At 48.7% G+C, this 23,342-nt stretch overlaps 1 protein-coding gene across 1 annotated transcript; it reads right to left on the bottom strand.

Annotated features, from left to right (window-relative positions):
- Positions 1 to 9,246: 9,246 nt before the first annotated feature.
- FEZF2 (FEZ family zinc finger 2) lies at positions 9,247 to 22,663 on the bottom strand. Its single transcript, XM_069206534.1, has 4 exons — positions 21,434 to 22,663; positions 15,479 to 15,613; positions 13,741 to 13,873; positions 9,247 to 12,043 (listed from the first exon to the last, which is right to left on the bottom strand). Exons 1-4 carry the CDS (start codon positions 22,223 to 22,225, stop codon positions 11,784 to 11,786), a joined length of 1,320 nt encoding a protein of 439 aa, XP_069062635.1. The 5' UTR covers positions 22,226 to 22,663; the 3' UTR covers positions 9,247 to 11,783.
- Between the last annotated feature and the right edge of the window lie 679 nt (positions 22,664 to 23,342).

Raw genomic sequence — 23,342 nt, 5'->3', positions numbered from 1 at the left:
GCCCACAACCTAGGCTTCATCTTGGACTCCATACTCAGCATGACTCAGCAGGTCAATGCCATCTCCTCGTCCTGCTACAACACTCTCCGCATGCTCCGCAAAATCTTCAAGTGGATTCCCGTCGAAACCAGGAAAACTGTCACCCACGCCCTGGTCAGCAGCCGATTGGACTACGGAAACGCCCTATATGCAGGAATAACAACCACACTCCTAACAAAACTGCAAAGAATCCAGAACGCATCCGTCCGCCTCATTCTGGACATCCCACGCCATGACCACATTTCCCCCCACCTCAGAGACCTTCACTGGCTACCAGTATCAAAGAGGATCACCTTCAAACTCCTCATCAATGCACACAAGGCCCTCCACAACACAGGCCCAGCCTACCTCAACGACAGACTCACCTTCCACACCCCCACCCACAATCTTCGCTCTGCCAGCCTCGCCCTCGCCTCCATCCCCCGCATCCGCCGCACCACCACCGGAGGAAGATCCTTCTCTCACCTAGCCGCCAAGACCTGGAACTCCCTACCGCTCCACCTTCGCCAGACCCAAGACCTCTTGACATTCAGGAAATGCCTCAAGACATGGCTCTACGACCAGTAGCTCCCCCCCCCCCAGCGCCTTGAGACCCTAACGGGTGATTAGTGCGCTCTATAAATCCTTGATTGATTGTTTTGCCTGACATCATGGTCGTGTGCTCTCCTCCCTTCTCTTCCTTCCCTTCTTTTGCCTCCTTCAAGCCCCATAGGTTTGAGCTGACAGGGTGTTGGAGATAGTAGGAGTAGTGGCGCAGAGGAATTGACGGTCAGCTGTTGTGTCTGTCACACAAGGACATGCTGGATTCCGCTGGAGCAGAGGCGAATGCGGATTAAAGAGTGTGCCGTAACTCCCAATGCTGTTGCTACTAGTGCTGCTGGCTTGGCAAGAGAGGCTCACCAGACGTCCACAAGCCACACCCACCCTAACTGGGCCACTTCCGTGGATGATGGGGCAGACCCTTGGCGGTGGCTGAGTACAGTCACCACACTCGCTTATCGCCTGTGCACTAAAACTTAGGTCTAATTGCTCCAAGGATGGTCCCCTGGAGCTGAAGAACAAATTGCGGTTGCTCAGGATTGCGGCATCCAGGCCAGGTGGGGCCAAGAGATCTGGATATGAAGGAAAATGGGCCTGTTGAACTGTGGGAGCACTAAGCACTAGGGAGGGAAGGCAGGCGGTGGGGGTGATCAAGGGCAGAGCAGGGCGGGAGAGCAACCTCCTGCCTCCACTAGCCCTGTCACCCTCTGCTACCCCGGCCCCTCTGCTTGTCGGCTCCACCAGGTACCTGGCTGGGGCAGGGAGGCTCAGGAATTCAGAAACTCAGGGGCTCGACGGTGCAAGGAGCGAGCTTCGAGGCAAGGAGGAGCAAGGCTGGCAGCCACGGAGGTGAGGGGGACAGAGGGAAGCGGAAAGCCGTGCAGTAAGGGGGTGGGGTACAGGGAGGGAGGCAGGTGACAACAGTGGCAACAGAGACAGCAATTCATGTGAGTGACAGTGGGACCTCAGCCCACAAGTGCGCCCCCGGCCTGCCCAGCCCTGCCAGCCCTGTGTCCACTGTCTTCTGTCTCCTGGGACCTCCCCCAGCCACACAGCCCACCTCTGCCAAGCCCGGCTCCCCTCTGACACCCTGCTCCCACACGCTGAAATCCCACACTGCCGCGACCACCTCACAATTACCTCACGGTCACCCCTCACCCCACCTCACCTTTCTCTCCTCTCACTCCTCTCTCCTCGCAGCGTCTCCTGACCTCCTTGACGGTGGGGGACTGGGAGCGAGATAGATGCTGGGAACTGCCGTGCGCGGGTGGCAGACGGCGGACAGCTGGCTGCGAGCTCCTCTGTTTCACCACTCACCGAGCTCCTCTACTTCACCGATTCAGCTCTACTTCGCCCACGCTCACACTGCTCACAGCTCAAAGCTTCTGCTTCCGGGTCTCAGGAAGGAAAGCACCTTAGTAATAGCTCTTCACTCCACTACTGGGTGTGAAATTCTTCTAGGGAGTGATAAAGGTTTAACCCAAGAGATACCCACTCTGAATGGACTAAAGAAAGGATGTCTATTGACACCCTTGCTTTTTTCCTTATATATCTCTGATTTTCCTTCTTTCCTGGCTCAGAGTAAGGGCTTTCCTCCGCAAATATGTGGGTACCAATTAAGTTGTCTGTTATATGCTGATGACATTATAATTTTTGACCTAACACCTAAAGGTTTACAGAATTGTCTCCAGTCTTTGTCAAAATACTCTGAGTCCCACTTTTTAAAGATTAATGCCTCAAAAAGTAAGGTTCTCTGCTTACGTGAGAATAAAAAGATGACATTTCCTGACTTCCATTGGTCATTAGGAAAGCAAAAGATGGAAATTTTGAAATCGTATCCCTTTGTAGGGAAAATAGTTTGCGCGAACCTTAGTGATGTAGCTCATATTTCGTCTAATAAATTGAAAGCTGATTGTCAAGCAAGAAGTCTAAGGGCTCTATATACAGCTAAAAGAAGAAGGTATTTTTCATACTCCCTACAAGTATATTGAGCTGAAATCCCTGTGTCCCTTCTTTGTGGTGTGGAATTTATTGATATATCTAAGTGGGGGGTTTGAATCAGTCGGAAGGTAAAATCGTTAGAAAACATCTGTCTGTTAACACTGCAGTTTCCGTGGCGGCCTTAAGGCTAGAAATGGGGCTACGAAGTGCGTATGTCCAAGGATTAGCAGGGGTCATACGTTTGCCCGCTTTGTTTAAGGAGCGATGAAAACAGTATAAGGTCTGTGCTAAGAAAGGAAATCTTGCTAGATAATAATAATGCCAAGTACTCCCTTTGTAAGAACTTCTCTTCTGCTCTTGAAAGTTTGGATTTAGACCAAAATCAGGACCTGAAAATATCCCCCTTACATTTGTATTGTATTGTAATCGTATTTATATAGCGCCTACTACCTCTGACGAGGCGTTGAAGCGCTTTTCGATGAGTAGCACGCTACTCCGGAACCCAACAAGAATTAGTGATGGATTAGTATCATTTAATAATGAGTACAGTTTTAGTATTATTATGAGTTAATTTGAGCCGCGGATATGAGAGTTTGTTAGTTAGATTGACTGGAGTAATGGAGGGGTGGAGGAGGAAAGAAATCCAGAAGTGTTAATTGGGAGTATATCCTTCATTTACTCAATCCAAAGGCTTGGGATGAATAAAGGGGGGTGGAGGGGGGAAGAGTATTTGAAAACTGGATTGAAGCAGGCAACGTGGTCATTGAGTTTTCGGCTAGACCTTGAGAGTTGTGGAAAAAAATAGTTATTTTATGAATTTAGAAAATTCCCTAGTAGTGAAAAAAAAAAACACAACCCTATATCCTATGGAATATTCCACTTAGGGTTAGTCATTTTTGCACTCTGCTTTGCCAGGGGTTGCTTCCTTTGAAGACGCTTCTGGCGAGATGGCACGGCTCAGCCAAAGAGTGTAATTTTTGTCTTGCCAAAACTCAAGATTTAAATCGTGTTTTATTTGTCTGTCCATCTCTTGCTTCATTGAGGCGTAAGTGGTTAAAGCCTATCTGTCTTCAGCTTTACTTGTTGTCGGCATTTGAGTTTCTTCGAGCTCTATATGATCCGCCCAATGAACTATTCTGTTTTAGAATTTTCTTTTTTTTAAATGTTTTTTATATCTATTCTAAGTATACTCATTGCAAAGTAGGTTCATTGATTTACATGAAAATCGGTCTTGGGGTGCCATATGAAATATTATAATTAGGCAGATCCGTTACAAGGAGACACTTCATCACACCAATATACCTTTAGGGGTCAGGCAAAGGTACCTAGGTGTTGTTATATGTCTAACAAGGGGTTTCTATATGAGGATGAATAAAGTATTTGACGTTTCTTGCTCGCTTTTAACCTCATGATTTATAGGTTGGTTTTGCACGTAAGCACTTTATTATGATGCACTTTATGAAGAGTTGGGTACGGTTTGTGAGTATTCTATTTTTTAATAATGTTTATTGTCATGTGCAGATGGGCGAGGCACTAGACTGTCTATGTAAACATTTTATCCTGTTGTTTTATACATAGTATTTTATCTGCACATGTGTGTTCGGTCCTTTTAATATCAACATGGAAGGTAATGTTCTAAAATTGTCCTAGTATTTTTGCACTAAATCGATTCCAATTGCACTGATATGCATATTTGCACTATTCTGTCTTTTGCACTTTATTTCGGAGTACTGTATCTTGCAATCACATATGCGTAAAAAGTAATGTTGAGCAATTTATAAAACTTCTTTTTGTATGGGTTTTAAATACGTCAATCTAGATTCCCTGTGTAAAGCGTGGTAGGGATAAATGTATTGTTTTATTGTCTATTTTTATGTGGACCTCAGTCGAGTTCCAAAACATACATAAATAAAAATTGAATTGAATTGTCAATGCGATCATTCGAGGATGTTTTCAATGCACAAATGCATGCCTGAAAGCATGCCCTTACCCTGGTGCACATTCCTTTTCTGCTGCGGGGAAGCCCCCTTTGTGCTCGTGAACTTACCAAAACGTACTATTTTTTTTTCACATGCTCCGAATGAGTCATACTTCACTGGGTACATTTTAATTGAAACTGAAATATTTTTTTCCGAAATCACCTTTTGACAGAATTACCTTCGTATATGTCCTCTGGCCTACGCCCAAAGTCCGGCACCCACAATCCCACTTCCCCCGCAGCAACTCCTTTACTTTCCCACCCCGTTCTCGAACAGACACACGCATAAGGAATCAGAGCGGCCGATTGAAAAATCTGGCCGGGGGCAAGTGACTTCAGGGCATGCAACTCCCTGAGGTCACTTCCGGCCTCACATAGTGGCATAGCCTTGACTGGCTTAGCTGGGTTAAAGTCATACTACCGCCGTTAGTAGAAAGTGAGGTACTGTCATTTTTTTAAAATCTGTTCACACGTCACACATTTGTTTTATAATGTTTTGTCAGGCATTCCTAAACACCAAGGAAAGTAACAGGGATAAGCTCGAACATATAGACCTTGGTCTGCGGCACCAACACACTACGGTCCTCGATGTTTCTGCAGATCTGCGGGGAGTCTGCACAGAGCTTCTTGAACACACCCCGACCCATGACAGTGTTTGTTGCCCCCTGCGCACAGTGCATGGAAATACAAAAGGGCTGGTTCTCTCTATTCAGAGTACTTATCTACTCTTCAGGAGTGCCGGTACTCTCCTTTTCCAACTAAAGAATTGCTAGCACTCAGTACCGGACAATACCTGCCCATTTAAAGCACTACTGGAGCCCATTGCGGTTCCTGAAAACCCCGGTTTGTAGACACCCCGAACCTCACAGTGCTTATCCCCCTCTACACAGAGAGAAAAGGGCCTGTGTCTGAGCAAGCCTGTGTCTCTACACACTCCGAGCTTTGCGCACATTGAAGTGCAAGTGCACCAACTTGGGCTCCACAAACTCCGAATGTTGACAGTGCTTGTGTTTCCTCTCACCCAATGCGATGCGCGAGCCTTGGTTATACAAACTCGGAATCTCATGGTGCTCGTCCCCTTCAGTGTTGAGTGGCAGCAGAGTCGGCTTTAGAGCTGGTGGCGGTCAGTACGACACTCTTTTTTGCCTCAACCACCCCTCCCCCAGACCTCCTCCTCCTAGGATTCCCTCCTACCACCTGGCAAAAGTACCACTCTTTTCTCCATAGTTTCTATCTCAGACACATTTCATCTGTTTTAAAGCACTGGGGCAGGCTGGCTTCATCAATCCGACAAGCTCCACAGGAAATACTTGAGTTGCTCTTTGCGGCAAGAATACCAACCCTCTGCTACTGTAAGACGAGTCAACACAGCCGCTAGCCAAAACTCCGACCGTTCTCTCTCTCGCATGAACATTAATCCCAAGAGTTATCTTTGATATTTGTATTGCGGTTTGAAAGCTGGAAGCACAAGGAACTCTGCAGGTGCTTTTAAATCGAAAAGTATTGTTCAACACAGCGCCCCCCTCCCACTGAGGTCAGCGGCCCAGTCTTGCAGCACCTGTGGCACCCTCCTAACGCTGCCCGTGCCTGGGAATAGGCCTGGGTTTGCAGACGTTCGAGGTTCGGCGGTGCACCTGTTTCTTGGCGCAGACTGCATTGCCCGATCCGACGTCAAAGCAAAGTCTGTGAGCTTCTACCAAACGGCGTTGGGTGCTCATCTGTTGCATAAAACATAGCAGGTGTGTCTGCAGCGCCGGGCCCCTCCCCGCAGCTTAGCCCTGTTGTGGAAGTGTTACAGCTAGATGTTAGAACCTGGGGCCAGATGTAGCAAAGGTTTTTCCCCATTCTGTGTCTATGGGAAAAAGTGTTTGTACATATGGCCCCAGATCGCAGAAGTCAACATGATCCACGAAGTAAAGTCACTCACAAAAGCAAACGAACCGCCGCCTGAGTGCTGCTCGACAGACTATTACTCAACCTAAGTAATGACGTACAAGGTATTATTCGTATCCAGTACGTAACAGATATAATATATATGTCGCTAGTGGGTGTTGCCGTTTCTCGTCTTTTTTCACTTTATTTTCTTCCTAATAACTGTTCACCCTACACAAGTGAAAGAGTAAATAAGATAAACATGTTTACTACCACACTTCCTTCAGACGATTTTACGAGTGTGGTTGACTGCACGAGGCTTTAAAAAATGTAACTGACACTTTGGGCTGGTCGGTGACCGAAACCGGAAACTAAAACAGCATTTTGTGCACCGGAAATCGAATTTCTCTTAAAAACTTCATTTTATTTCGAGTTTTCCACACTGACTGGGCTTAATCTAAATCAGCGCAGTTTGAAGAAGGACAACCCCGGTGTATATCGCAGGGGTGCATATGCAATATTTCGTGTGCCATAAATGTCTGACTGATATTGACAGACCTTAATTATATGAGGTTTGTAAAAGCGCTTTATACCTTGTTCTAAATAGAGGATAACCAAACGCCATCCGCCCACCTCATATCTCAAAACGACTGACACTGTGGCTTAGCGATAAACGGGGGTCTTTGGATAGAAATGTGCCCTTAATCAGTAAGCAGGCCCTGTAAAACGTGCGTTTGTGTCATTGCGGTGCAGCTTGCGCGCTCCGCAAGCGAAGAGCCCGCTCAGGTGCCCTGACACCTCTAGCTGGGCTTCCAGGCGCCTGGGGGGTGACTGACTGCACACTCATTGGCAGCTGGGTCTGAGCAGCACGCACGGCCCCGGGGGCCGGACGTGTGCTATGAACTAGGATAATATTGTCCCTGCAGCCGTGCGCGGAATGCGCGAGGCTCCATTAAACGTGGAGGTGAAGGCCACGAGTGGCTGGTGTAATGCAAGCACTTGATTAAGCCGGCCGGCGGAGGGGCGGCTGGTGCAGCGCTGCCACCCCAGCGAACGATTACATGATTAATATAACGCGCTCTGAAAGGGCTCTGTTTTCTCTCTTAATTTGGGTCATTACTCAGAAGGCGAGCGTGGGATCGCTTCAGCAGCCCCCAATAAAAGAAAATTGTTTAAATGCGACTCTATTAGGAGACCGATATGTGACACACTCCAGCATGAAAACTACAATTATGTTCTAATCACGCCAATTCCTGTTCACTTAAAAGAAGGGACCCATAGTAAAAATAAAAGCATGAACATCTTCACATGCGCTTTGTATTAACCTGCGAGCACGAAAACGTGTTGGTGGTGAAATACTCAGCGTGTGTTGACTGTCACCACCACAGCTGCCTTTTTGTTGCATTTTTTGCTTCAGATCACAGGCGCGGCCATTATTCCACAGCTGTGCGCCGTGATTCCGCTTTGCAGTTGTTAACCGATTTCCTCACTTCCAGGCGGTTCACACAAGAGGCTTCTTTTTTAACATTATGGGGATTTCAAAACAAAACTCACTACGGACGTGGCGTTTTTCCGTCTGTGATGTGTGGGGTTTACGGAGTTTACACTGCAGGTTTTCTTCGCCGGGGTATGCGTACCACGCCAACACTACACAGTAAATAATTTGCGATATGTAAGAGTATTTCATTTGTACATATGGCCCACAGTAGTGCGATGTGTGAAATAATATCACAACACATAATAAAAAAAAAGTCTTCCTCTGTGTAGATGTGTGTTTGAGAAAGAGAGAAAGTGTGTAAACTAGTTATATTATTTTAGATTCACTTTTGTAGAGGTAGACAGATGGTTTATTTATTGTATTTACTATAGCGGGATCAAAAATCAGTTTTATAATGTTATTCTAGACAGGTACCTTAAACTCAAATGCGGTCTGATTAAAACCGATTTTCCCAGGAGCTAGTATGTGATGCTGGGTGGGGCCTAAGTTTGAAGGTTCTAGGTACCAGACTGTGTAGTTGCATTGATTTGTTTGAGGCGCTGGACGGTTTAAGTGAATTGCCAAGAATCATACGTTTTCTTGGAGCCGATTGTCGAAGCCGGGATTACGACGGAACAATCCAGCCAGGAGACCATATCTCTTTGGGGCGAATGGAGGGACGGTCTGAAGGGCTGGCCTAGCCTACTGGAGTGCTTGTCCTAGAAATCCATCCCAGTTCCCCTGAGCTCGGATGCGCTCGGGGACAGTTTGACAGCTACATATACACTGCATTGAATAAAGTCGGTTGCCATACAGCTAGTTGAATGATTAGATAGATAGATAGATTTTATAAGCAGCGCCTTATCCAAAGCATTGGACTCATATTTTTCTACAGTGGATTTTCTCTCGCCCTGTCCACTCTGACACGAGACAGGCATGAGAAGATCGGTAGGCGGGTGATCTTGAATCTTCAAGCGGAAAGTTTGCTCAGACTCCACAGCCGGCGCTTTAAGCGGTTTTTCGGTGAATGCTAAACAGATAGGCACGCTCATGTGAATGTAGTAAAATTAATTTGTGCCTCTGGAAATAAAAGGAACAATGCTTCGGAAACTGCTAATTGTATTTCAGCAGCCCCTCCCCCTGGTGCAATTATTGTCTAGCATGCTAATTGTGACACAGGAAAGAAAGGAAGAATTCCGACAACGAAATACAGGTATCCTGGATTTTAAGAAATGTTTCTTGTTGCCGAGTAAAATGATAGAGAATAAACCTCACGACACACAAACCAGTCTGCCGTACTAAGACTTGTTTAACTCTCAGAGCCACCAGAAGTCCAAATTGCTGTTACTGGTTTCCAGCCAATCACCCAGAGGGATTCTTCGTTTGCTCACAAAAACTGTCTTTCTCCAAATTTCATTTTTATTGTTTTACAAATTTATTACTTAAAATCTACATTAAATTAGCAATGTACATAAATGTATAAAGAACACACTTCTGTCATATATTTTACATATCCGGTGTCATGAGTGCGTCACGAATCGGGCCTGTGTTTTTGTACACACTGCTCCCAAGGTCTGTTATAAACATTAGAATCTGGATTGATAATCTGCTGGGCTTTAGCTCTTGGGTCCTCTGGTCCAGGGACAGTCATATTTAGGGTGATGAACAGAGGTAATCAGGTCTGGGGTCATCAGAAATGGCCTCTTCAGCTTTCAGGTTCTTATTACTGGGATCCTCAACTTTCTGCGGTTCTCACCACTCAGGAACTCAGTTTGGTTGTTCAGGGGGTCTACTGCTCACAGCTGTGTGGTTGCCAGCATGATGCCCCTCAGCACTGAGGCTGCAGCTCTGCGGTACGAAGGTCATAGGCCCCGATGCCCTGGGTGCTTGCCTCAAAGAGCTAGACCAGCGAGGCCTTCAGACCGCTGGGATGTAAGCTCTTGTGACTCCAGCACTGGGGACTTCATTTCAGACTGCTTGCAAACTCTGGGGTGTAAGCTCTTGAGCTGTTGCCAATGGAGTTCTCTGATATGGTGACCCCTAAACTGTGGCATCAGAACTAGGATCCTCGACTAGGATACCTCTGATCTGGGTACTTCAGCTCTATGAACTGCATAGCTGATTTATAGCTGTGAAGTTGTCAGCACCACTGCCCTTAGATCTGAGGTCCTCAGCTACGGGCTCTTTGGCTTTAGTGACATGAACACTGAGGTCCTTAGCATAAGCTCTGAGGGCCCTGGTTCTCGGGTCCTTATCTCTGGGGAGAAGTACCTTTAGGGTCATTGGCTTCTGGGCCTTGGGCTCCCGGGTTCTCAGCTCTGAGGACCTTGAGTGCTGGGGTCCTTATCTCTGAGAAGGCCTCCCTTGAGGGTTGTTGGCTCCTGGGCCTTCTGCTTTTGGGTTTCCAGCTCTGAGGATCCGGAGTTCTGGGTTCCTTATCTCTGGGGAGGCCTACACTGGGCTGGCTTTTGGCATAAGAAAGCTGGACAGAGGCTGTGTTTCTAATCCTCACAGGAAGGTAGGGAACGCCTGCATTAAAGTCATGCAGACAACAGGGCCCCTATCACCTGGCTTCAGTAATTGACTTTAAAGTGCTTTCACTCATTATTTAACATGCTGCAGGTGTTGTTTTTGACATCCCCCTCAGCCTGCCTTCTTGTCTTCCCACCTCTCTCTCATCCTGTGCTGCCAAACGCTATCAACAACACCCACTCCCTCCCAACAAACAAGCTGGCATCAATGTGAGGAGCTAATCTCTCCGAGATTCAGGTGAGTTCAGGAGTTGCAGAGAGGTATATGCTCAGAAGCCAGTCACAACTCCGATGTGAACACACAGAACCCAAAAGGGCCCCATGCTGCCACATTTTATTCACCAGCAGTAGCGAGGGTGCCAAACTTCTTTCTGCCCATGACACTATCCTGACAAAGGCAGACTCTAGGCCTAGCTTTAGGATTGTTGGTTCCTGGGCCTTCAGTTCTGGGGTTCCCAACTCTCAGGGCCTTGAGTTCTGGGGTCCTTATCTCTCTGGGTGTTTAGCTTTATGGTCGATGGCTCCTGGGCCTTCAGCTTTGGGGTTTCCAACTCTGAAGACCCGGAATTCTGGGGTCCTTATTTCTCTGGATGCCTAGCTGTATAGTCTATGGCTCCTGGACCTTCAGCTTTGGGGTTCCCAGCTCCGAGGGTCCTGAGTTTTGGGGTCCTTATTTCTCTAGAGGTCTAGCTTTAGGTTTGTTGGTTCTTGGTCCTTCAGCTTTGGGGCCATCAGCTCCGAGGGCCCTAAGTTCTGGAATCCTCATCTCTAGGAAGTCCTAGCTGTAGGGTTATTGGATTTGGGGGACTTAAGGTCTTGAATTCTCAGCAGTGAAGGCACTGCGTTCTAGGGTCCTTATCTATGAGGAGACAGCTTTAGGCTCATTAGCTCCTGGAGCTTTCAGTATGGGGTCCTTACTTCTGGGGGACTTATCTCTGGGGTCATTGTCTCGGGGCTCCTGTCTCTGTAGCACTTAGTTCGGGAGGTGGGGGTGTCTCTGAGGTCATTATCTCTGAGTGCCTCAGCACTGGAGCCATTATCTCTGGGGCTCTGCTCCTCTGGGGCCTTTAGTGGAAGTGTAATGCAGCCCCCTGCAGCGTTCAGTCCTTCAGGGGCCTCACAAGCTTTCATAGGGGGCCCATCCCACCCAAGGCCAATGAATATTTGTGAGATATAGCAGACGCAGGGGCCCAGCTTCACATTCTGCAGGAGGGGGCACCATTTTACGATACACCACTGGCCATTAGGTCTGGGCAACCAGCCTCTGTGACCCTCAGCGCTGGACTCCCTGCATGTGGAGCCCTTAAGTCTTGGCTCGCGTCTCCGGGGCCTTTGCTGTTTACTCCTCTGCTATGTGCTCCTCGGTTCATAGGCCTTAGCTCTGGGGTCCTAGGCTCGGGGGTCCTCAGCTCTGGCCAGTCCTGGAAAGTTCTTTAGTAGCTGAGGCTGCACTTGAAACGCTGTCGTGAAGCTTCCTCACGTGTTTCTTTAAATCAAAGTTCCTGCAGAATCCTTTGCCGCACGTGACACACGTGAAGGGCTTCTTGTCGTTGTGCGTGTGCATGTGGAAAGTCAGGTTATAAATCTGGTGGAAGGCCTTGTTGCAGATGGTGCACTTATACTGTTTCTCGCCGCTGTGCGTCAGTTTGTGGTTCTTGTAATTCCCTAAAGGGGGAGAGAAAGGACAAGCAGGGTTAGCTGGTGGGCTGAGGCGAGGGGGCCTGGCCCCGGCCTTGTTAGGCCGCGTCCTACAAGCGAGAGTCAGGAAGTTGTCAAACTCGGTCTGCATCAAGCTTTAGAGGCAGCAACGGCCAGATTAAGAAATTAAAGAGAGGCCCAGTGTTGTGACCCGGAAAACCTAGGCTGACATTAGAGCAAAACTGGCATTTCCTATTTACTGGCCTCCATTTCAGGCTATAATTCTCTTTAATATGTGCAAGCTAACATGAGGAAAACTTAATTCAAAGGAGCAGGCAATTTCCCTAACTAGTGAAATGGAGGATTAAGCACCACAACAGGACATGAACAATCCTACCGCAAGATGAGTGACAAGGAATGCAACAGATGTGTGTGCATATATCATATTATGTGCACAAGGAAGATATGTGTGCTTGCAGCAGGGACGTGTCTACACTATATTCATGCAAGCAGTAAATCGGAACATCTACGCACCACTCGTACACGTCCCTTCAATTACTTTTTTTGTACATCAACGTAGAGATGATTAACATGTTTGCTGTCCGAGTGTGTGGACATGAAACTTCCGAAGAAGTTAATGGAAGTGACAGGGAGGGTGGGTACCTCTTTCAGACGCTAGAGTTCATCATAACGCCCCCACCCCTTTACCCCCGCCGGGAGTTGGGCTCGCAGAGTCACGCATTACAACCCATTTTCTTAAAAAAACAAAAACATCCCACATCCACGAACCCTGCTACAATACACAGACGTAAATATACAAACATTTCAGATTCACGCCGTCAGAAAGTCGCTTTAAGAAAATAGTTCTAATCTAACCATCTATATATATTATATTATATCCACATCGCCCTAGCACTGAAAATAAATGTGGCCCAAAGAACACATGAGATACAGCATCTGTACTAGGAAGCACACATTTAATAATATAATGCAAAGGCCAAATTAACTACCAGAATTCAGCAAAATTCACATGCCAGAAACACTTTCACTTGCTTACAGATGTCATGTTTAACAGTTACTTTACACAGGGAAATAACTATTTTAATAATAATAGGTCCCTTCTGTGTGATTTTACCATACCGCACAAATGTAAACGTTTTCATCCTGGTTTTGTTTAAATATATTTTATTAAAACAAATACGTGAACGTGCCACGGCATTAAGCAGTAATGCAGGTGTGCAGAGTATTATATAGTATTTTTTCCACATCTCCCGTGTTTCTCGCCCCCCCCCTCCTTCGAGTCTATATTTTCTCCTTTATCGCCCCCTTCCCACACTAAAACAGTTTCGCAGACATGTTATTGGCATTCTTCCTTCTCGCTCTGTTTACGGTAAACACTCTTTCTTACCTACATCTACCTCACACACAAAACATACTTGAGCGCACACTCGAGTGTTAATTTCAAATCATGTATGCCAGCAGGAAAGTGAATTTAAGGGTGTGCGCTTAAAGACTGCAATAAAAATAGCGCTTAATTAAACTGGTGTAATAACCCGCGCGGGCGCTCACACAGAGCACGTTCTCTGCAAAGTTCGGATTTACTTGGTCGGCCTTTTTCTCATTTAAAAGCGGTTCTTTGCAACATTTTACATTTTCAAAGACGGCCACATCCCTGTCCCCCGGTCGCACACCCAGGTCAGTTCACGCCGTGTCACTGCACTCACCTTTCTGGTGGAAGCCCTTGCCACAAAACTCGCAGACGAAGGGCTTGTAGCCAGCGTGAATGCGGATGTGCGTGTTGAGGGTGGAGCTCCGGTTGAACGCCTTGCCGCACTGGTTGCACTTGTGGGGTTTTTCCTGGAGAGGAAGGCGAGATACCAAAGAAGGGGTTGTTAGAGATTGTTTTCGTTTGTCTGAGCGTGTACTGCAGCGTTAAGTAAGGAGCCGCGTGCTCCCGCGCAAACCAAGACGGGCGTCTTTTTATGTGCCGCGTCCGATTAAGTAAATACGCAGATTCCTCGCGGAGCTAAAAGAGCGCGTTTGTGTAAATCACGTGCCAAGTATGTAGGCGCGCGCTCGTGCCTGCAACGTGTTCGTGCAATTAACAGTGTCCGTTTTGTTTACACATCGAATGTGGTCATGTTAGGGGTATGTTGGCGAAAACCTGGAGTATGTTTTATAAATTGCGGCACATGTAAATTTCAGCACGATTGAGTAATTAACTTACGTATTTAACTAACAAGTTCAATGCAGACAGCATGTTCATGTAACTACCGTTTTTATTTTAGGAGTTTGTGGGAAAATACGAGCAGAGTTTGTAAATTGTAGTATGTTTTTGTAAACTGCAAGAAGTGCATATACATAACGCGTTCATTCCGTTACCATGTTCCAGACACATGATATACATGTGCAATTAATATGTCCTTTCTATGATAATATTTTGACAAACGAGATCAAGTTTTTCTTAATTTCAGAGAGTTCATGTTAATGAGAGCGCATATAATTGTACATTAATTAACATGTTCGTAGTAATAGCACGCTCGCGTAAATAGGACATGTCCATGTATAAACTTTTTTTTTTAAATGTGAATTTCACCATACTCATATAAATATTAACACGTGTTATTATACAGACGCACGTGCTCGTGGTACTAGTAAATTAAAATCAACAAAAAAAAGTTGGTAATTTAAGTAAGAGAAATGAACATTTAATTGGGGTCGCGTTTTCGTGCGAGAAAGCCACGTGCATCTACAGAAGAGCATGCTCCTGAACGCGAGACATTTTCATATAAATAGGACGGCATGTTGTAAGCTGGAGAACACATTTCAGTAAACGAGGCGCATGTCCATTTTAAAAAGAACATCTGCATGTCGAAAAGACAGCCGTTGAGTGAATTCGAGCATGTTATGATAACAAAAAAACATGTTTACGCACATATGAAAGCATGTCAACATAGAAAAAGAATCACATTCTATAGAAAACAATCGAGTTTGTTAACATTATCCTGACAGTAGGTTCATTTACTTAAGAGCGCGTTAGTGAAAATGTGAGAAAATGTTCGTAAGTAAAAAGCGAGTTCCCTTGAAAGCGACCTAGCAATGTGCAAAGAAGAGAACACTTCAATACAAGTAAAAGTGAATTTACATGAAAACCGTACTCGTTGAGGTAAGTGAAGCTGTGTATGCAAATATGTGATCTTTTTAATTGTACAGGGTTTATTCTTAAATACATTGGGGTGCGTGTATATTTCTCTAAAAGAGCTACTGGGTAAGCGATAAGTATACGCAAATTCCAAAGTGACAGCGTTGACGTTAATAACGTGACGTGGTTGCAGATTAGAGAGAGGCTTCTGTTCATGTAAGCAGATCGGCGTGTCCCTGTGAACAGGTGAGCACCTTCAGGTAAATATAACACGCAATGAAGACGTCAATGGCGCATCTCCACGCGCAGCGCGCACTCACCTGCGTGTGGATGATTTTGTGCCGACATAGAGTGCTGGCTTGTCGAAATCCTTTGCCACACACTTTACAGACGAACGGTCGAGCACCGGTGTGGACTGGCATGTGACGGGTTAAATTGTAATGTGCATTAAAAACCTACAAAAAGAAGAAAGACAAACGGAGAGTATTTTTTTCTGCTAGTTATCGTTCAACGATTGTGAATGCGTTCGAATAAATGTCGTGATACGGCGTAGGACAGGGCACACACTGCGCACCTACAGACCAGGACAGGTTCTCTTAGTATGTTCATCAAACAAGATGTGATCTTAAAGCGAAACGTCTCTAAAGCTGCGCACTTTTATTCCATGTGGCCTATTCCTGAGACAGAGACTAAAGAGCGCCCTGGGACCCAATGCTCGATGGTGCCCGCCTGGCAGAGGTTCACTGAACAGCTGTGGGTAGGGGTGCAGCGATGGGCAATGTGTCAGCAAGGGTGCTGGGTGTGAGAGGAGTACTAGGTATGAGAGCGGTGCTAGGTGTGAGAGGAGTACTAGGTATGAGAGCGGTGCTGGGTGTGAGAGGAGTACTAGGTATGAGAGCGGTGCTAGGTGTGAGAGGAGTACTAGGTATGAGAGGGTGCTAGGTGTGAGAGGAGTACTAGGTATGAGAGCGGTGCTGGGTGTGAGAGGAGTACTAGGTATGAGAGCGGTGCTGGGTGTGAGAGAAGTACTAGGTATGAGAGGGTGCTAGGTGTGAGAGGAGTACTAGGTATGAGAGCGGTGCTGGGTGTGAGAGGAGTACTAGGTATGAGAGCGGTGCTGGGTGTGAGAGGAGTACTAGGTATGAGAGCGGTGCTGGGTGTGAGAGGAGTACTAGGTATGAGAGCGGTGCTGGGTGTGAGAGGAGTACTAGGTATGAGAGCGGTGCTGGGTGTGAGAGGAGTACTAGGTATGAGAGCGGTGCTGGGTGTGAGAGGAGTACTAGGTATGAGAGCGGTGCTGGGTGTGAGAGAAGTACTAGGTATGAGAGCGGTGCTGGGTGTGAGAGAAGTACTAGGTATGAGAGCGGTGCTGGGTGTGAGAGGAGTACTAGGTATGAGAGCGGTGCTGGGTGTGAGAGGAGTACTAGGTATGAGAGCGGTGCTGGGTGTGAGAGGAGTACTAGGTATGAGAGCGGTGCTGGGTGTGAGAGAAGTACTAGGTATGAGAGGGTGCCAGGGGTGAGAGCAGTACTAGGTATGAGAGCGGTGCTAGGGGAGTGAGCGGTGCCAGGGGTGAGAGAAGCGCTAGGGGTGTGAGCGGTGCTAGGGATCAAAGCAGTATTAGGTATGAGAGCTGTGCTAGGTGTGAGAGAAGCAGTATGTATGTCTGAGAGCGGTGCTTGGGGTGTGAGCGATGATAGGTATGAAAGGGGTGCTGGGCTGAGAGCAGTAGTCTGTATGAGAGCGGTGCTTGGGGTGAGAGCGGTGCTTGGGGTGAGAGCGGTGCTTGGGGTGAGAGCGGCGCTGGGGTGAGAGCGGTGCTTGGGGTGAGAGCGGTGCTAGGGCTGAGAGCGGCGCTGGGGTGAGAGCGGTGCTAGGGCTGAGAGCGCCGCTAGGGGTGTGAGCAATGCTAGGTATGAGAACGGCGCTAGGACTGGGGGTGGTGCTAGGTATGAGAGCGGTGCTAGAGGTGAGAGCGGCGCTGGGGGTGAGAGCAGTACTGGGTATGAGAGCGGAGCTAGGGGTGTGAGCGCTCCTAGGTGTGAGAGCAGTACTAGCTATGAGAGCGGTGCTGGGGGTGGGAGCGGTGCTAGGGGTGAAAGCAGTATTAGGTATGAGAGCTGTGCTAGGTGTGAGAGAAGCAGTATGTATGTCTGAGAGCGGTGCTTGGGGTGTGAGCGATGATAGGTATGAAAGGGGTGCTGGGCTGAGAGCAGTAGTCTGTATGAGAGCGGTGCTTGGGGTGAGAGCGGTGCTTGGGGTGAGAGCGGTGCTTGGGGTGAAAGCAGTACTAGATATGAGAGCGGTGATAAGGGTGAAAGCAATACTAGGTATGAGAGAGGTGCTAGGGGTGAGGGAAGTACTAGGTAGGGGAGCGGTGCTGGTGTGGGAGCGGTGCTAGGGTTGTGAGCGACGCTAGGGATGAAAGCAGTACTAGGTATGAGAGCGGTGATACGGGTGAGAGCAGTCCTAGGTATGAGAGCGGTGCTAGGTGTGGGAGCTGTGCAGGTATGAGAGTGGTGCTAGAGGTGAGAGCGGCTTTAAGGGTGAGAGGAGTATTAGGTATGAGAGCGGTGCTAGGGGTGAGAGCAGTGCTGGGGTGGGAGCTGTGATAGGGGTGAGAGCAGCACTGGGTATAAGAGCGGTGCTAGGGATCGGAGCGGGTCCAGGGGACGGAGCGTGTCGGAGATTAGGGCATTGCTAGTGATGTGAACCATGGTATGGATGAGAAAAGTGCTAGGGGGGGTGCATGGTGCTAGGGATGTGAGAAGTACTAGGTATGAGAACGGTGCTAGGTGTGGGAGCGGTGCTAGGGGTTGAAGGGTTCTAGGCGTGTGAGCGTGCTCGGTATGAGAGCAGTACTAGAGGTGTGAGCGGTGCTAGGGTGGGAGTGTTACCAGGTATGAGAGCGGTGCTAGAGGTAAGAGCGGTACTAGTGGCGAGAGCAGTACTAGGTATGAGAGCGGTGCTAGGGGTGGGAGCGGTGCTGGGTGTGTGAGCTGTTCTAGGGAAGAAGTGGGGTCACAGGGATAGCCAGGGTACTAATGACGGGAAAGGTACTATGATTAGGACTGGGCAGTGTGCTAAGGACAGAAAGGGCTCTATGGTTAAGAGGAGTACCAGAGGTGGGCAGTGTGCAGGGGACAGGAATGGGCAATGTGTTCCGGATAGAAAGGGCAATATGTGTGAGTAGAGCACCAGTGATGGGCAGTGCGCTCCTGATAGGAAGGGCTCCATAGTTAAGAGAAGTACTCCGGATGGGCAGTGTGCTAAGGACAGAAAGGGTTCTATGGTTAAAAGGAGTACCAGGGATGGACACTGTGCTAAGGACGGGAAGGCCACTCTGTTTAAGAATAGTATCGGGGGTGGGCAGTGTGCTCCGGATGGGAAGGGCTCTATGTATGAGAAGAGCACCAGGGATGGGCATGGAACTGGCATCAGCGGGGTATCAGGATGGAGAACACCACGGGCAGGAGGTCCTGGGGATTGGGACAGGGATTGGCAGTGTGATTGGACGGACCGGCTGCTGGAGATGAAGCTGCCAAGGGTGCTCGGGTAAGGTGCTATGGAAAGCTGCCAGGCTGTGCTAGGAAGGCAGCTATGGGTGGAGCAGTGTGGAAGGCAGGAGTGCCAGAGGCGGCTGGGGTGCTACAGGGACACTAATGCCAGAGGTGGCGTTAAGTGTCTTCTAGGAATGGGTTTCTAGTGGTAGAAAAAGCTAATGATGAAAGGGGTGCTAGAGCTAGTGCCAAGATTGGGACCGGCGCTGGGATGATGAGGGAGGCATGGAGGGGTGGGTGGTGAGGTGTGAAGGGTTCTCGAGATGGAAGAGTAGAGGGCTGAGCAAGTGTGTGGTAGGTATAAGAAGCGTTCTTAAATTGGATAACTTGTCCCACTGCCCCCATGGGAAGAGTGGACATTTAGGGTCTGGTTTAGAGAAGGGCGGTGGGGTATAATATCTGGGAATCAGTGGATGCGCAATATCCTCCTTATGCGCAATATCCGCCACTTGTGCAGCATCTGCCAAAGGTTCTCCACCTTAAGAATTGCCCTGACCGATGTCACCCCCTTACCTAAATCAAGGCCCAGCTATGCAGAGCGAACCAGACCCGCAATCCAAGGTGTAGACGCTTTATTTAGCTGCGCTATATCTTAGAGCAGTATTTTTAAGACGCCCCAGAATCTAATGACCCCTCCCTGTGCGTTGTACCCAGCACTAGCACCTGTGGATGTCCTGCCTTGCACTGCTCGGTTGGATCCGCTGGTCCATAACCACACATTACACTGTACACAGGGCATTGATCTGAACTGAACTCATTGCACTGACCGGTTGTTCTCTTAACAAATACTAGGGTCAGAGCTCTGGTCTACTATGCCATTACCGTACACTGTACCCAGACCACTGATTTGCTAGTCCCTGACTCTCCCCTAACACTGATCTGATGGTGTCCTTGTAATGCACTGTACCCCGAGCAGTGACCTGCTAACTCCTTGCGGTACACTCACTTTACTCAGAGCACTGATCTAGTGTCCCCCTCAGCAAACCCTGCACTCAGAGGCTGGACTACTATTTACTTACCATAAACTGGACCTGGAGCATGGATGCGCCGAGACCTTGCCCTACACTCACTTTACTCAGAGCACTGATCTACTGTGTCCTTAGCAAGCAGGGTACTCAGAACTTGAAACTACTAATCCCTTGTCATGCACCGTCATACCTTACTGGTCTAGAGCGCTCCGACCACCTGTGCTCAGAACACTGGTCTTGCTGTTTCCCTGCAATGCACGGGGCCTCACTTTGCTTACAGCCGAACCCCTAGGTGCTGGTCATCTTCCCACTTACTCTATACAACCCTCGTGTGGCCCCTTACCAAACACTGCGCTTATTGTATTGTATTGTAATCGTATTTATATAGCGCTTACTACCCCTGACGAGGCGTCGAAGCGCTTATGGCGTTTTCTGGGCCTGAGCGCTGATCCGCAGAAACCATCCTATATCCTATTTCTGCTCTGCTGGTCCCTTGCCACACTCTGTACCCAGAGCACTGAGCTGCAGGCCCGTTACTATGTCCTGCAAAGAGGACACTGACCTGGGCATTTTTTACTATTCTACCCGCACAAAGAATTGCTCTGGAGGGCCCTCAAAATGCTTTGTTCCCAGAGCACTGACCTGATGTCCCTTAATATACCATGTACACAGGGAACTGAGCTGCTCTGGATGGCCCTTACCATGCTCTGTACCCAGACCACTGGCTTGCCCGTCCTGTGCTATACCCTGAACACAGAGAGCTGCTCTGGTGTCTCCTGATATATATACCCTACCTACAGAACTGCTCTGGTGAGCCCTTACCATGCTCTGTACCCAGAGCACTGACCTGATGTCCCTTAATATACCATGTACACAGATAACTGAGCTGCTCTGGATGGCCCTTACCATGCTCTGTACCCAGACCACTGGCTTGCACGTCCTGTGCTATACCCTGAACACAGAGAGCTGCTCTGGTGTCTCCTGATATATACCCTACCTACTGCTCTGGTGAGCCCTTACCATGCTCTGTACCCAGAGCACTGACCTGGTGTCCCGTGCTATATACCTCCTACCTAGAGAACTGCTCTGTTTGGTGGCCCTTAACATGCTCTATACCCAGGTCACCGAAGCTGCGTCCCTTACTAAACCCTTTACTCGGTAACCTGCTCTTGGGCGGCGGGAGTCTTGTGATACCCTGCACCCAGAGCCCTGACCTGGGGTCCCTTACTATACCCTTTACTCAGTAACCTGCTCTTGGGCGGCGGGAGGCTTGTGATACCCTGCACCCAGAGCCCTGACCTGGCGTCCCTTACTATACCCGGTACACAGAGTGCTGAACTGCTCTGGAGGCCCTTACCCTGCACCCGCAGCACCGACCTGGCGTCCCTTACTATACCCGGCACACAGAGAGCTGAACTGCTCTGGAGGCCCTTACCCTGCACCCGCAGCACCGACCTGGCGTCCCTTACTATAGCCGGTACACAGTGTGCTGAACTGCTCTGGAGGCCCTTACCCTGCACCCGCAGCACCGACCTGGCGTCCCTTGCTATACCCGGCACACAGAGACCTGAACTGCTCTGGAGGCCCTTACCCTGCACCCGCAGCACCGACCTGGCGTCCCTTACTATACCCGACACATAGGGAGCTGAACTGCTCTGGAGGTCCTTACCCTGCACCCGCAGCACCGACCTGGCGTCCCTTACTATACCCGACACATAGGGAGCTGAACTGCTCTGGAGGTCCTTACCTTGCCGCACACCTCACAGGTGAAGTTCTTCGGTTTCCCATCCGGGGCAGTGGCGCTGAGTTTGCTGTGACTTTTGACCCCGTTCCTGTCCACTGAGAAGGCCGTGTTCTCCTTCATCACCTGGTCCAGCTGCCCCGGGAGACGCTCCTTATGCGGGTACTGAAGGTTCGAGAACTTCTCCGCAGCCAGGCTGGCTAACTTGGCATTTTCCAACAAAAGGAGTTTCTGGTGAGCGGAAAGGGAAGCCTGGGACTGGGCGTTCAATATGCCGGAAGGGAACAAGTGTCCATTGAGGAGATCGTGCGGGTGGTACGACGAGTCAACGTAGTTGAAGTAGTACAGGGACCCGTTGGCGGGCATTCCCACGGTCTGGTTTATCACTTGCGGCTTGATGACCCGGCTGGTGGGCAACACGGACTGGCCAATGTTCAGGTCGCCCTTGCAACAGATGCCACAGTTTGACTTGCACAACGAGCTGCAGACGGCACCCCTCAGACTGGATTTCCAGAGCTCGGAGTAGTTCAGGAGAGACTTGGGGTGCACCTCGTATCCCACGGGCTGCATGGGCACCATGCAGGGTACAGGGGCACACAGGCTGGGCGCCTTCTTGGACTCGGGCTCCGTGCCCGGCCTGTGTTCGTGGAAGGCGGCCAGTCGGGGCTCCGCACTCTTTGCCATGATCCTGTCGATGGAGAACGCCAAGGTTTTGGGAGTGCCGGTGCCCGAGGTCCTGCCCTCGTGCCTGGGACAGGAGGGCACCACGATGGGCTCCAGGGACGCCGAGCTCGCCATCCTCGCAGGGACTTGTTCCTTGGTCACTGTGAACTAGTCTGCATTCCGGGGAAGCCGGTGCACGCACCACTTCACCCAGCACCCAGCCCGCGCTGTGCCACCCATTTACATTCAAATGAACATATCCAGGAACAATGCCACCCGGGGGGCCCGATTAGTGCTCATTAAGTGGCGCACACAAAGTAGCAGACATGCCAGACGTTGTAAGGGAGCGCCCAGAGATCTGCGTCCACTGCCCAGTTCCTCACAAGAAAAGCGTGACTGGGGGGTGGGGGGGTCGGAAGTGCCTGGTCCCACCAGAGCTGCTAGGAGATGCGCTCAGGGGAGGCTGCCTGGCTGCACTGTCACTTAGTGATTGCCAGCATCTTCACCAGCGCCACATCCCCGTCTCGTGCACGAAGCTGACATCACGTGGAGTCACTGCAGGAATAATGTGGCAAGGGAGGGTCACTGTGCAGCAGCTCAGATCACCAGCAGCACGCGCGGCTGTCACCAGCCTCACTGCGCAACTAGTCAACAAGCTGAGCAGGCGGCGGTCTCAACACGCAGGCAGGGCTGCGCACCTGCGAGCCTCGTGCGCGTCCGTCAGCGTACAGGACAGTCACACTAGGGCGCACTCGCCCGTACTCGCAGCCGTCTCTGCCACTTTTAATCATCGATATGTTATTTTTAAACAACTAGAAAAGTGTGCCAGTAAAGTACCTATCAGTTTAATGGAAATGACAAAAGCGATAACATATAGAACTTTACAGACTTATATATATATATATATATATATATATATGTATATATATATATATATATATATATATATATATATATATATATATATATATATATATGTATATATATATATATATATATATGTATATATATATATATATATATATATATATATATATATATATATATATATATATATACAATACAATAATGTTTGCGTCCGTCTGTTACAGTCTCTTAACAGTCGAATATACCTTAAAACATTTATTTGAAACTTGTAGTATTTTAAGTATTTTGGGATGTAATTAGCGATTTACCCGTTAGATAATGGAAACATCTGAACAAAAATTACTCAGTACATATTTAACTTTAAATTGAATGCATATATATAAAT

The sequence above is a fragment of the Pleurodeles waltl genome, chromosome 9 (assembly GCF_031143425.1).
Source record: "Pleurodeles waltl isolate 20211129_DDA chromosome 9, aPleWal1.hap1.20221129, whole genome shotgun sequence".
In the NCBI taxonomy this organism is placed as follows: domain Eukaryota; kingdom Metazoa; phylum Chordata; class Amphibia; order Caudata; family Salamandridae; genus Pleurodeles; species Pleurodeles waltl.
This window is presented reverse-complemented; position numbering and strand designations above follow the sequence as displayed.